Source organism: Grammomys surdaster, unplaced genomic scaffold (assembly GCF_004785775.1).
Source record: "Grammomys surdaster isolate TR1022 unplaced genomic scaffold, NIH_TR_1.0 126048, whole genome shotgun sequence".
Classification (NCBI taxonomy): Eukaryota; Metazoa; Chordata; class Mammalia; order Rodentia; family Muridae; genus Grammomys; species Grammomys surdaster.
The window spans coordinates 4,023,844-4,039,277 of NW_021620860.1; the positions used below are offsets into that span (position 1 = coordinate 4,023,844).

Consider the following 15,434-nt stretch of genomic DNA (forward strand, 5'->3'; position numbering starts at 1 on the left):
TTTGTGAAAAGATTTATTCTGCGGAAGTGAAGGCAGTGAGAGGCCCCAAGGTTGCCACCGGGATGCACCTCTGCCATCCATGATAGGAAGGCCAACAGCGAAGCCAGCAGGGGCCCAGCCTGCCCATCAACCCATGGCTGACCTGAGGCAGGAGGGATCCAGTCACCAACAGTCCAGACTCCTGGACACCTGGAAACGAAACCCAATCTCCTGCCAAATGCAGGAAACACAAGGGTCCTTAAAAGGGCCTGAGGGAGAGAGAGGAGCCTCCTGCCTCCTCCTCCCAAGGGTGTCCAAAGTAATAAATGGCAGGAAAAGGGGACGGCTGGAGAGTGGATGCTGGTCTGGAACTTATTAGAAATTAGGCTCTTTCTGCTGTAGTCTTCAGTGTGCTTGAGTCAGGCACTTCATCATTTGCAGGCCTCCCCAGTCTTATAAGCCAATGTATACGCAACAAGAGACAGGAGGCCTGAGAGTGTAAGGACACCCAGGCAGGCTGGAGCTTGTGTCAGCTTGGAGGGTGAGGAGCCCCACATTTATTTTGTGTTTCTTGGAAGGTGAGAGACTAGAGTCCGCATAGGTCCAGAAAGAAGTGTATGAAGAGCACAGTGTTGGGAGATCCTATCCTTTAGCACCACCCCAAATCTGTCCTGTTGTTCAGCCTGGCCCTGCGGGAGAGGAATTGCAGGGTCCTGGTTAGACAGGCTTAGAGCCTTTCCTAAGGGTCCCTGTGAGGCCAGGAGGTGAGGAGAAAGTGCTTCCGCTTTGTTCCTAAAGACATGAGGTAGGAGGTCGATCCTGGTCATTTCTCAGTCCTAGGTTAGTTCCCTCTCCGCAATCTAAATGAATGCATTTGGCATTCCTCAGATGCCAAGAGACTGCCAAGCCCACCAGCCAAAGCGAAGCAGAATAACCCACTGCAGAGAAATCAAGCCACCGGATGTCTACAGGCAGAGGACAGGAGGGATCTGGGTCTGATCATCTAATACCAACTGCATCCCTCCGGCCAGGGGAGAACTGACCAACTCTGGTGGGCGGGGAAACCCTGTTTGTAATGATTTTAAAACACAGAAGAGGGCCGGAGTGATGGCTCAGCAGTCAAGAGCACTGACTGCTCTTCCAGAGGTCCTGAGTTCAATTCCCAGGAACCACATGGTGGCTCACAACCACCTGTGATGGGACCCGATGTCCTCTTCTGATGTGTCTGAAGACAGTGACAATGTAATCATATACATAAAACAAATCTTACACACACACTTACACACACACACACACACACACCAAGAAAATTAACCTTGTTCTCTGCCTCACTTCCTATGACCTCATTTCATGAAAAATTCACCCAGGGTTTGGTACCAAGGTTCACATCAGGATGGGGTAGGATCCACCTCACATAGCTAAGCATTTCCAGCCTTGCTGGATATCCCTCCCCATCTGGTGACACAAACATGCACACACGTCAGCTGGGACACTGTTCTGATCCTCTCGCTCCCGCAAATTTAAAACACACCCCAAATGCAGCTGGAAGGTCTGGGTGTCATTTATTGACAGTGGCTTACATTGCGTTTTCTTTCCTTGATTGCTTCCTTCGGAGCACTGGCCCACAGCCCTTGAGAAGGAAGGGCAATCTCTGAGAGAGAGGGAGCGGGAAGGCAGGCGCACGTGTCCTTGGCAGGTGTGCTCGCCCGGCAGGATGTAATCCTTCAAGCTGGAATCCCATTGGGCATTGAGAGGACCGATGTGGGGGGTGGAGAGGAAGTCTTCCACAGGACTCACATCTCAGTCCAGGCCTCTTGTCCTGTCAAGTCCATCCAAGTCTTAGGACTCTGGTGGGGGCAGCAACATTAGGCCCACCCACCTTGATGGGCAGATTCTTCACTCCATGCCCTGGTTGCACACACCTGCTTACGCTGGTCACAGTTAAGTGGGAATGGGCCTTACAGTTAAGATACACCACTTCCTCTGGCCCTCCCCAGCTGCATCTGTCCAGGTTCATACGGTTGGAAAAACTGAGGGCTTGCCTTTTGGTTCAAGTGTGTGTGCCACTGTCTTTAAATCTTCCATATACGGCAGAATGGAGGCTCTAGGGCTTACCCAGGCTGCCAGCAGGCTCCCATCACCACACACACTGCCCCGCCTTTCTTCTGCAAACTGCCAGTGGCTAGAGTCGAAGGCCAGTCTGCACAGGCACTTGGCAGTTTTGGGTATGAAAGAGGGTAAAAAGTGTAACAATAAAAGCTTCGTTTGATAATTAGAGATCTGAAGTGATTTTACCTTTATTTCTTATTTCCTTCACTTTAAGCCAATCATTAAATTTCACAGTGATTTCTGGGGTGGGGCAGAAGGAAGGCATCATTCAGAATGATGGAGGCCGGCCCGGTTGGCCTCACTGGGGAAGCTGGAGGAGCACGGACTGGCCCGCCGGCAGGTAGGTGATGTTCCGAGAGCGGGAGAGCTGGTAGGCAATGTCCTCGGCAGCTTCCAGCTTCCGCAGCTCGATCAGGCCGTCCCCAGCGGTGGCCAGCGAGTTGGCGATCAGCTCAGCTGCCTTGGAGTCACCCTCAGCAGAGATGATGGCTGCCTTCTTCTGCTGCTCAGCCTGCAGGAGAGGAGGCAGAGAATGGGATTACTCCACAGCACTCACATCAAGCCAGGGCCTACCCAGGAGCAAGCCCCGGGTCCCTTCAGAGGGGGCCCGCAGGGTCCCCTGGGAGTGTTCTTCCCAAAGTCAAAACTGTCTCCCCCACCAAGCCTTCCTCCTTCTCTTCAAGTCCATGTGTCATTACAGGACATGCTTCTCTTGGCTATATGGACATGGCCACTTATACGCTGATGGAAAGCCATGGAAACAGAGAAGGGAAGCTGGAATCGAGTTCCTTAGGTCCATCTTCCCTTCCAGCGCCAAGTCAAAATGACTTCCGTCAAAGCCAGGACACCCCGGTGTGGTGACTAACAACGGTAATTAGTGCTCAAGTGGCAATGGCAGACAGGCGGCTCACTGCAAAGCTGAAGCAAGCCTGGTTTACGCAGGACGGTTTAGGTCAACCAGGGCTACAAACAAAAAACCCAAAAAATAAACACACAGACAACTCCAGGACAACCCTAGCAGAGCTAGACTGGGTGTAGCACAGTGACAGCATCTCCTAGGGACTGACCTCTGGCACCAGAAATCAACAAATTAAGCACTCAAGAGTAGTATGCTCCTGTGACTGCCCTTTGTAGTTACCCATGGCAAACACTTACTCCAACATGGACCCAAAGATGTCCCTGGCTCACTCTATCAATGACAGCAGGATGACATCTATCAGGATATATGATTTTCAGAGTGTGGGAGGAGAGTTTGGCTTTAAGGCTCTGAACTCAACATACAGCCTTCCCTCCTGACTTCCATTTTGGTGCTGAACAGGACTCAAGCATCTAGTGCATGCTAGGAAAACACTCTGTCACCGAGCCGCATCTTTAATGCTCAATCCAAAATATTAAACTGTCTGCTCAACAAATGTTTATTACACACTGAACGTACCCAGCAGTACTAGACCTGTTACAGGTTTGGAGCCACAGTAGACACATTCCTGCCTATTCAGGGCGTGTGCTCCCTACGACCAAATCTCTCTTCTGCATTTTAAGGATTAAACATCCTTAGATTAGGAAAGCTAGCATCGGAAGAGGCAGATAGCAAACAGCCGTCACATACACCAGGAAGAACAGGCTACTATGCACGTACACTGTGTTCCATCATTCTCTGAAACATCTGGATAGATTCAACAATAGAAGAAAAAAAAAACACACACACAACACACCAAGCACATCTGGCATGTTTGATCTCTTCTGCTGTCGGTTTCACTATGTAACCTCAGTGTAAAAGTAACTCCTCAGCGAGGCTGCAAACATGCCAGGGCGAACATTTTTATGTGTAGGAGAGGGTTTTTGATCTTGGGAAGTAGGAAATAAGTGACCCTTCAGTGATTTAGGACCATAACCTCATAACTCTGACAGCTCCCAAAGACTCTGGAACTGATTGCAGGAGTAAGGTCCCCTCAACCCTCTTCTGCTTATCCCAGACAGATGACAGATGACCAACTTCTAGGCCACCCGGCAGATGGGGGAAGCCAAGCACTAGGAGGGGAAGGCTGTTTCTGCCATCTGGTTGAACACTCACCTTTTCCACCACGAATCTGGCTCTCTCTGCTTCCTGCTGAGCCACCTGCTTGGCTTCTACTGCCTCTGTGAACTCCTTCCCGAAGGTCAGATGTGTCTGTGGGGAGAAAGTGAGTACAGGCTGAGGCAGTAATTGCTTAGACAGCACTGCTGGGAGGCCTCCCTGGACACTGAAAGGAAGAGGCCAGTAATGGCTCTAGCGGCGGCTGGAGGTACAAGAAGATGCCCTTCTATCTTGGTCCCCTTGTTCACACTGGGTTCACACCTCTGTGTTCTTAGCTGCTCACACTGTGCTTACACAGAATTCAGTCACCCCATGAGGAAAGTGCCACCTGGAGCTTTGATGAGGTCCAGGGATACGAGAAGGGATCGACTCAATCAATCACCTCCCTAGAGGAAGGAACTCATGGGTTCCAGGACCCCCATCACTGACGATTGCTCTTCCAAGGTCTTTTGATGCCCTGTTCCAAGACTTGGGTGGGGGAGGCAGATGGAAAGCTGAGCCCCTGAGAGCAGGGGATGCAGCTGGTTCCCAGGGATGGAGGAGCCTGATGTTCTCTGCTTATGGATTAAGCAGCCCCTTCCTTCTTACAGCACTTCCACCCTAGACAGGAAGACAGAGGGTGGCGTGCAAATCATGGCATCCCCGACACACACATAGTTCTGGTAAATGTTTTAAAAGAAAGGCAGGTAAAGCCATTGGTCAGGGTGAGAGCCCGGGCCTGAGTATTCACAGACCTTCTCTAATCACATAAGTAGCTGGGACTATTTGGCTGAAGTGACTCTCTGAAGAAAGTATGGAAGAGGAAACAGACCTTGGCACTCCTAAGGCCTAGCCTAGAGCAAGTCACTGTACCCAACTTTTTATTGCCAAAGAAGGTGCAGGGGCTGGAGAGATGGCTCAGTGGTTAGGAGCACTTGCTGCTCTTGCAGAGGGCACAGGTTTGATTCTCAGCACCCACATGGTGATTTATAACCATCAGGAACTCTAGCTACAGGACGTACATCTGATGCACACATGTGGGACACTCACATACACAGACAAAACATAAACGTGAGCTAAAAAAAATATTAGTCTAGGAAAAAACTCAAAAGGTGTTCATTTAGGTTCAAATACAATTTGCTTTAACCCCCAACCCAAGCCCTGCTTCCTCCCAATCTCTGCTCTGTACAATACAACCAAAACTCTTGGCCCCACATCTTTCCAAGTTTTTCACACTGCACATCGAAGTCTTTTGGGTTGTGTCTGTTCTTTTTTGAGACAGTCTTACCCTGTAGCCCAGGTGAGCTGGAACACATCAATTATAGGCATGGGCCCATATGCCTGCTACATCTTATCCTGCAGCTGCCCTACTCTGCCTGATCCACTTCTGCACTCTCATCTGAAGTTTGGATTCGGAAATACAATCCTAAGAATTGAAAAGCTAAAAGTGTAATTAAAGAATAAAATTTCTTTCTGAAAGGGCCAGCTGAGGGCAGCAAATTCCCCAGGAAATCTAATTTTCTTCTTACACCTCTTAGCTATGGTTTCTTGTGGTCAGCCCACATTTCCCCAGGATGGAGTATGTGGTCAGAGTCTAGAGAGATGCCAAGTTTCTCTTATGTTTTTACTCCATGTGTTCTCATTGCCAAGGTGCTGTGTTAACAGTGGGAGAGCCTGGGACAAGGCTCGCTGCAGAGTCAAGAGCTGCAGCCTGGCATGCTGCCAGAAGAGGGAGCCACATGCCCTTCCCCAAGGAGAGACAGAGGAAAGAGGCCCTGCCTGGAGGGGAGCAGAGGTTGTTCAGAGAATGGCTGTTTGAACAGCTGCACAGATGCTGAGGGGAAGCCTAGCCTTTCCCAGGCTGGCCACAGAGAGAACAGGAAGCACTCTGCCTTGTTACCCGACAAATCATTCCAAGACTTTTCCCAGAGACTCTAGAAACACGACCCCTTCCCCTCACCTTGGTCTGAAACACTATACTTCCTACATTGCCTTCCGTTGAAGTTGTAACCCCCAGCCTCACATTAATACAGAGAATATAAAGTCTCAAGAGGCTGGCTTATACCTTGGAGGAGTCTCCCGCCCTCCGCGCCCTCCGCTCCGGCCCAGGAAGTCACTCACTGGCACTCTATCAGCAGAGGCTCCCTGGACTCCCTCACTGAGGAATCCCTAAACCGGACCTACTCTAGAGAGGAAAACTGTCAGTCGATCCCAGGCTGACCAGTCAGCCACTTCCTGTGCCCAACAAAGCCAATAGGAATCACTTTCTAGGGAGCTTTGGAGATAGTTCAGTGGTTAGGGAGCATTGGGGCAGTTATGAGAAAAATGTGTGTGGCAGACAAAACATAAAGAACGCTCAATGAAAGAGACCTGAGGTGATGGCTTTAGGCACCGAGATGGTTTCACATTTTCAAGCCCCATATCCAGGTAAGTGGACATGGGACCTAACCCCATGTGACCAGAAACTAGGCCAGTCACAGAAGCAAGAGAAGCAGCCCTTTCTCTTCAGCCTCCCCATGGATCTTACCAGGGACACATCATCCAGGATGAGCCCAAATGTTGCTGCTCGCTCTGTGAGGTCATCGCTCACCTGCCTGGAGACCAGCTCTCGCTGGGTAATCAATTCTCCAGCATCGAACCGAGCCTAGCCACAGAGGAATGGACAGAAATCTGGTCAGGTTACTGGGGAAGGAGAAACAAGCAGCATATTCATGGCTACAACCCACCTACTCACTTCCCCACACGCTCTCCTGGCTACTCAGCTACCCCTAAGGTGGCACTCTGTTCACTCACCACCACGGACTTGAGGATCTCTGTGGTGATAGACGGCAGCACCCGCTCATCATAGTCCTCGCCAATGCTGGTGTAGATACGAGGGAGCTGGCTGGCCACTGGCCGGAAGAGGATGCGCAGTGTGATGTTGACATTCTGCAGGTCTTAGGGTAGGGAGTATGTGGGAGTTAGACGAAGACACCACAGGTGGACTTTTCTATGACCGGTCTACTGTAAGTCTACTATAAGCCATATACAAAATTTCACTGAGACCTGAGGAGAGAGCTGGCTACGTCTAGTTCCTCAGGAGAACCCAGCAGCGCACTCAGCACCAGTCAGGAACCACTGACAGGATAGGGATGCATTAGCTTTTCAGTACACCCTGAATGCCCTCATATGAGAGCAGTTCAGACCATGTGACCAAAGAACATTTGGGACTGTGAACACCTTAAGATAGCATATAAGCTAATGCCAAGAATTCTAGAGTGAGCCTTTCTAAGGGCTGGTGTGTGTGCTGATGTCAGGAGTCAGCAGCTCTGGGTTACTAGGGTCTGGTGGAAACAGCATCCAGAGTCCACTGACCTGGCCTGTGGTACTGTGGTGCTGGTCACTAATGACGGAGCCTGGTCTTAGGCAAGCTGAGTGCATTAGTCTGTGAGAATGAGGAGAAATCATAGGACAGCACCTTCACATAGACCATAGACTAAGGCTAGACTATCCGACTCATCCAGGGTCTGCTTCCTGATACCTGAGACAAGGTGGCAGACGGCACCTCAGCACGCTGATGTGTAAGGATTTCTGATAAAGTCTAAACAAAGGCGGTTAAGCCAATGGCACGGTGAACTCAAAAGGCTCATCCACACGCATCCAGGGAGACAGTCAGCCCGTCTCCTCCTGACAACTCGGGCCTGTGCGGAGCTGAAGCTCACACTGTGTGTGAGTTCACCAGCACCAGCAGCCAAGAGCCGCCATGAGTGGAGCCCTGACCCAGCCACTGAGAGGAGTGGGAAACTCATGACTATACACAAGCCTCTGAGCTCTGAGCTGCCCGTCCCAATTCTTAACAAGTGCAGGTACAGATACAACTTAGCACGACTGTGAGACAACACAACAGGGACGGGAGGCCCAAGGGCGGGAAGTTTAGAAGCAGGATTTTAAATCCAACCTCACTCTTCTCCATCACTCCCGTCCCATTTTCTATTTCCTCTTGGTAGCGGGCAAGCCAGGCCCAGCACTCTGCAGGAGCAGCAGGCAGACTTTCTCTTCCTTCCTCTCGTCTCTGACCTAACTTCTCACTCCTTAGGTTCTCCAATCAAGAGGTCAGCACTTAGGGAGACGGGCAGATCTCCTCTGTGCTGCTCACACCCTGGCCATCTTCTGCTCACTCTATTACCGGTTCTCACACTTGCCCTCCCGAGGACTGAGATCCTTAGTTAGTTCTCTTTTTGGTCATCCCTGCACACAAGCCTTCAACCAGGCACCAAGTTTACACAGCACAAGGAACAAACATCTGCCCAGGAACAGCCCCGAGGGCATTGAGTGTTGTGAGCTCCACGGGATCCCTCTTCTTCCCATGAGTTAGCTCCCTCTGCTGCCTGCACTCTGACTGGGGAGGGGAATGGTAAGGGCTGGTCAATTCAGGCTTGAACTAGAAATCCAGTGGCGCATCTCAGGCACAGGGCTGTGAGGCCCAGCCTGTGAGACAGCAGTCTGAGGTCTGCCCTGCTAGAGCAGAGACCGTGGAAAACAAGGCAAAGGGAAAGCTGTCAGCCACCAGAAAAGACAAACTGCCAAAGACTGGTTTGGACAGTCACTCTGGGGATCAAGAGCTGATAGGAAGGGTAAACCACAGCAGCAAAAAATGCATTTAGGGGGGCTGGAGAGATGGCTCAGTGGTTAAGAGCACTGACTGCTCTTCCAGAGGTCCTGAGTTCAAATCCCAGCAACCACATGGTGGCTCACAACCATCGGTAATGAGATCTGATGCCCTCTTCTGGTGTGTCTGAAGACAGCTACAGTGTATTCATAAATAATAAAAAAATAAATCTTTAAAAAAAAAAGAAAAAAAAAGAAGAAAAAAAATGCATTTAGATTTCCTCACAGTTAGAACAGTATGTGACTTCCCCCACTAAGATATATTTTACTCTTATGTATGATGTTTTGCCAGCATGTAAGTATGAGCATCATGTGCATGCTTACTGGATTCTCCTGCAACTGGGGTTACAGACGGTTGTTTCGCCATGTGGATGCTGGGATTTCAACCCAGGTCCTACGTAAGAGCAACAAGTGCTTTTAACCACTGAGCTATACCTCCAGTGCCCAACATGGAACTCTTAGTGTCTTTATAGTTGTCTCTGGATGTATCCCTCTGATATATATTTCAGTACACACACACACACACACACACACACACACACACACACCCCTCTCTCCAGGAGAGTCACTCTATAAATTTTTTCTTAAATTATAATTTTTATTTACATACTTTATGTGCATGTGTGAGTGCATCACATTACCATGTGAGGTCAGAAGACAACTCGCAGGACTCAGGTCTCTGCTTCTACAACATGGTTTCTGGAGATCAAACTCAGGCTTACTGCCAGTATCAACTTACCAGCCTGCAATTATTTTTCTTTTTAAATTAACCTTTAAAATTTATTTATTGTGTACTGTGTGTACGTGTAGGTGTGTACAGCCAGGGTGTGTGTGTGTGTGTGTAAAGGTCAAAGGGCAACTTGAAGGAATCAGTGTTGTCCTACCACATCTGACCTGGGTATTGAACTCAGGTTGTCCAGCTCAGAAGCTGGCATCTCTCTAGTCTTAAATTAACTTTGTAAGTTAGTATGCAAAGCAATGAGTTTTATTACAACATTCCTTTTCCTTTCCTTCTATATATATTTTTAAAAACAGGAACTCATATATAAGAGGCTAGCATTGAACTCATTGAGCAGCCAAAGATGCCCTTGAACTTCTGATCCGCCCGAGTGCTGCCTCCCGAATGCTGGGGTCTGAATTCAGGGACTTGAGCATTCTAGGTGCGGGCTCTCCCAAACCAGCTATACCTCCAGATACCCAGATACACATGATTGTGTTTTCATGTGAGACACTGTGCTTTGGTGTACCCCCTCCAATGCCCCAGGTACTCCTGCCTATCTGCCTAGAATATTTCTCTCTCTCTCTCTCTCTCTCTCTCTCTCTCTCTCTCTCTCTCTCTGTTTGTGGAGACAGGCTGTCCTGGAACTCTCTCTCTGCAAACCAGACAGGCCTGAAACTCAAGAGATCCACCTGATTGAAGGCATGCACCATCACCCAACTTTGAAATTTAAGACAGGATGTCTCTACAAAGCCTTGCTTGGCCTGGAACTCATTAAGTAGACCAGGCTGCCCTGATAAGTCACAGAGATCCACCTGCCTTTGCAAGTGCTGGAATTAAAGGCATTCACCACCATCAAACAGCATATTCTTTTTATTCTTATTTTTTTATTTTTTTTGGTTTTTCGAGACAGGGTTTTTCTTTATAGCCTAGGCTGTCCTGGAACTCACTCTGTAGACCAGGCTGGCCTTGAACTCAGAAATCCACCTGCCTCTGCCTCCCAAGTGCTGGGATTAAAGGCGTGGGCCACCACTGCCTGGCCAAACAGCATATTCTTATGAGGAGAAGTTTAACTCTGTATCCTAAATGTTTCTAGAGTGAGCATGACAGCACGGTATACCCCCATCTCTGTTGTACAGCCACAGGCAAGACTCACCTTTGCTACCAGTGATGACCGGGACATTCCGTGGCCGAGAGCGGCAGTCAAAGATAATTGGTTTCTGTACCCAAGGGATGAGAAAGTGAGTCCCTTCCCCTACCACAATGTCCTGTACACCACGGAATCGGTCAAAGATGACAGCTCTGTGTCCAGCATCCACTAGGAAGGAATAATAATGACAGGTCAGAAAAACCCTGTGATCTCTTCAAGATCCTTGCCTTTTTCTGTACATTAATATATGTAAAAGCTCTTTGTGTGTGAGTGTGTGTGCGTGTGCATGTGCGCATGCTGTGATGCTCACGCAGAGATCACAGAGGACAACGGCAGAGGTCAGGTCTCTCCTTCCACCAACTGCGTCCTGGGAATTAAACTCAGGTTGTCAGGCTTCACAGCATGTGTCTTTACCCACTGAGCCACCTTGACAATCCTTTCCTTTATTTTAAGAAATAATTTTGTATAACTGGGGGTGGAGTGGGGCAGTGTGCATACCACGATGCACGTGTGGACGTCGGGAGACAATTTTCTGGAGGCCTGTTTGTTTTTTCTGTCTTTACAGGGGCTTCAGGAATAAGTCTTAGTCACCTGATCTGTGCAGTTCGAGGTTTCACCAGCCCCACTTTTTTTTGTATTATTTGAAGAGTTTAGACTCCTGTCCCTTTCTCTCATTTACTAGGTTTCCTCTTCTGTGCTGTCTTCCTGAACAATCACTTCTGGCCCCGTCTGTCACCCCAGGGACAGGCTGCTCCTTAGCACCCTTTCTCCTTTAAAGAGTTGGCCTTTGAATTTCTGATTAACCACCCCACCTCACCCCAAACTCCCACCAACACAATTCCAGGAACCAACTCCCACGAGTTCTATAATTCAAGATCGTCCCCAGCCAACATGAATATACTGGTTCTAATCTAACCTGATGTTCCCAGAAGCAGGATCCTCATGGGACCCTAAAACATAGGTGCCCCCGTTGTTCAGTCTCTCAGTCTTTCTTCCCTTCTTTTTCTTTTTTTTTGAGACAGGGTCTCAGGCTATCACTCAGACGAGCCTAGAACTCAGTCATGAGTTCCCCTGGCAGCACTAGGAGTATAAGAAAGCAATCACTCTGCCTGGCGTCCTTCTGTGTTTTGTTTTTCAAGATTAAGTTCTTACTATGTAGCTCTGACTGCCCTGGAGTTTATTCTGTCCACCAGGTTGGCCTGGAGCTCAAGAAATCTGCATGTCTCTGTTTCCTGAGGACTGAGTTTTAAAGGTGTGGACAAACCTGGCTTTTTTTTTTTTTTTTTTTTAGGTAGGTTCTTACTACGTAGCCTTGGCTATCCTGGAACTCACCATGTAGACCAAGCTGGCTTTGAACTCAAGAGATTTGCCTGCCTTTACCTTCCGAGTACTGGGAGTAACAGTGCACACCACTACGGGCAGCTTGCCCAGGATCTTTCTAATAAATGTCTCTCTAACATTTGGAGGAGATGTAGAGATGTCTTGTGGACTCAGAGAAATTTAAAGATGCTGACTGTCTAGCTATAGGGAAGAGCCTCCTTCTCTCTCCTCTAACTTTTTGAGACAAGGTCTTACTATGTAGCCCATGTGGGACTGGACCTCAAGATCTGCAGCCTTGTGAATGCTGGGATTACAGGAGTATGCCACCACACCCAGGCTGAAGTGGCTACTTCCTCTCGTTTCCTATCTGAATTTAGAGTTGATCTAAAAACCTTCACTCTGAAAATAATACTCATCAAACACTCATCAAAAAGCCAAAGGCCCAGGAGTTCAAAGTCAGCCCTGGGCTACAGGAGACATTCTTAAAAACAAAACAGTTGAATGAGGCTCCTTAAAATTACTACATTTGGGCTAGGTAGACAGGTGTATACCTTTAACTTCAGTACTTGAGAGGCAGAGGTATGTGGATCTCTGTGAGTTCCAGACCACCCTGATCTACATAGAGAGTTTCAGGCCAGTCGAGAACTTCATGGTAGCCAGGTAGTGGTGGCGCACACTTTTAGTCCCAGCACTTGGGAGGCAGAGTCAGGAGGATTTCTGATTTCGAGGCCAGCTTGGTCTACATAGTGAGTTCCAGGAAAGCCAGACATGCAGAGAAACCCCGTCTTTGGAAAAAAAAAAAAAAAAAAAAAGGCCGGGCAGTGGTGGCACACACCTTTAATCCCAGCACTTGGGAGGCAGAGGCAGGCGGAGTTCGAGGCCAGCCTGGTCTACAGAGTGAGTTCCAGGACTGCCAGGGCTACACAGAGAAACCCTGTCTCGAAAAAAACAAACAAACAAACAAAAACAAAAAACAACAAAAAAAGAATTACATGGTAAAGATTCTGTCTCAAACAAAACAATCAATCCATCCAAAACAAATAAAACAAAAACCATACAGGAGGTGTATCAAAATCTGTTGCTGTTTTTCAAAACAGTACTAGAGTTGGAGGGAATCTTAAGAGAAAAACTAGTTGAGTCCCCTTGTTTGACCAATGAGATAGCTGAGAACTAAAAGGAGGGACTTGTCCATAAGGCAGTATAATACAGTCAAAGAAAACCCAGCTTAGCCCTGTGGCACTATTAAATACCTGGTAATGCCCCTCAAAAACTACTCTTTCTGCACCCAGCTGAGCAAAACCTTCTTTCTCAGGACAAGGTCTCTCAAACGTATCTAGAAATGTTGCCAAATTATTTCATGCACATAAAGAAGAGAATCGGGCTGGAGAGATGGCTCAGTGGTTAAGAGCTCAGATTGCCCTTCCAGAGGTCCTGAGTTCAATTCCCAGCAACCACACGGTGGCTCACAACCATCTGTAATGAGATCTGATGCCCTCTTCTGGTGTGTCTGAAGGGAGCGACAGTATACTTTGACAGTATAGTCACACTAAATAAATAAATCTTAAGAAGAAGAAGAGGAGGAGGAGGAGGAGGAAGAGGAGGAGGAAGAAGAGAAGGAGGAGGAAGCAAACCAATGGAATCCTGTCACTTCTGAGGCAGCTGAGTAACACCGTATCATTTCAAAGTGGCTAACGTGCTAAAACATCCAACCAGCAATCGGGGGTCGGGGGGTGTGCTCCTCTTGAACAAAGGCTCTAAGTTAGTGGCTCTCAACCTGTGGATCACAACTTCACTTGGGGGGCAGTTTGAAAGACCCTATCACAGGGGTTGCCTATGACACTGATATTTACATTACAATTCACGAAAGTCGTAAAATTACAGTTATAAAGTAGCAAAAGAGATGTATGGTTGGGGGGGGGGTCACCACAACGTGAGAAACTGTTAAATTTTCCAAGCATTAGGAAGGTTGAGAACCACAGCCTAAGTGAACACAGGGCCTCTGATAAAACAGTGTGGGGTAGCAGAAGGAGAGCCCCCTTAACTTCACACACCGTCAGACAGCAGCTAGCATCAGGAATGTCAAACGGGCTATGCAGATCAACAGAAACCATGTAGAAAGCCTCCTTCGTGCCTCACCATTATATAGAGCAGAGTTCACCACGCCTCCTGCAACTGCTAACGCCAGGCCGAACTTTCCGATGGACTCAAACACTTTGGCAGCCATGACTCCTTCTGTTGCTTCCACTCACACCTAAACAAGGGGTAAACATAAAACACCTTGCCGCCAGATTCTCAGAGAAAGCCTGCTCCCAGGCACAGCATTCGGGGCTCAAGATACATTTTCATATATCTACTCCTGTGGGCTCTAACTCACTCACTGAACACCCCTAACGCTATACATCTTGCAAACTGTAGATCATGTTTGCTTTTGCGGATGTTTTCCTTTAGAACCCAAAGAAAGACTCTGAGACACTTGGCTCAGCGTAGGAACGATGCCTAGTACCCACGAAGAACTTAATATCACAGGAAAAAATCACACTCCCATTTCCTAGACAAACAGGCCACAAGAGAGAACGGTGCTACACGGGTGAAGCCAACAATAAAAAGGGCAATTCCTGTTAACAGTTACACAGTCTCCGACAGCTTTGTTTAACCTTCAGTTACTTTATGAAGGTTATTACTGCTGAAGTGCACAGAGGTTATACTATTAAGTAGTAGAACCAGGGTTAGAATAAAGAGATCGAATTCTAGAAGGCATTGTAGAACTCCTCCCCATACCTGTTAATAGGAAAGCGGGGGCTGGCAGGGGTGCAGCGAGGCAGAGCGAAGGACTGGAGGTGGGGCTGCGGCAGGGTGGGTGGGAGCACGTAGCTGACAAACTAAAAACCATTTAGCCTTGAACTTTTTAATGCCCCGCCCCTGCGTCGCCCTTGGTACACTCTTCAAATCCCCCCTCCCCTTTCCCAGACTTCAACTGCAAGTGTATCCCGTTTTCTCCACGTACATTTATCCTCCATCTCTGACACCCAGTCCTTTCTATTTCTACTAGCTTCTGGATTTTTCCTAAGCATGTCCCTCCCATTGCACAATCCTAGTTCGTTCTGGATTCAGCTGTTTCCCCCCTCTCCACTAGGCGTACCCACGCATGCATCCCATGCCCTCATTGCACACAGGAAAGCAAAGGAGGGCTAAAGGACGTAGAAACAGAGGCCTGTACCGCCCCTACCACGCTTACCTGCTTTCACTCTGACCTCCACATGAATTCCCCAGACCTGCATACTGCGCGTGCGCCAGGCAGCTCCTCCCTTTCCCTCCACCCTCTTCAAGATCCGACCCTTCAATTGGTGAAGCCGGGCGACGTGCATTCTGGGAAACGTGTTTTGCAGTCTTCCGAGAGCTCTGTGGCTTTTCTGAGGTCAACTACAACTCCCAAAAGCTTATGCAGCAGCGCGCTCGTT

General features: G+C 48.5%; 1 protein-coding gene across 1 annotated transcript; it reads right to left on the bottom strand.

Annotated features, from left to right (window-relative positions):
- Positions 1 to 1,518: 1,518 nt before the first annotated feature.
- Phb (prohibitin) lies at positions 1,519 to 14,200 on the bottom strand. The gene is made up of 6 exons (XM_028755040.1): positions 14,113 to 14,200; positions 10,663 to 10,824; positions 6,935 to 7,077; positions 6,669 to 6,785; positions 4,160 to 4,255; positions 1,519 to 2,599 (listed from the first exon to the last, which is right to left on the bottom strand). Exons 1-6 carry the CDS (start codon positions 14,198 to 14,200, stop codon positions 2,387 to 2,389), a joined length of 819 nt encoding a protein of 272 aa, XP_028610873.1. The 3' UTR covers positions 1,519 to 2,386.
- Between the last annotated feature and the right edge of the window lie 1,234 nt (positions 14,201 to 15,434).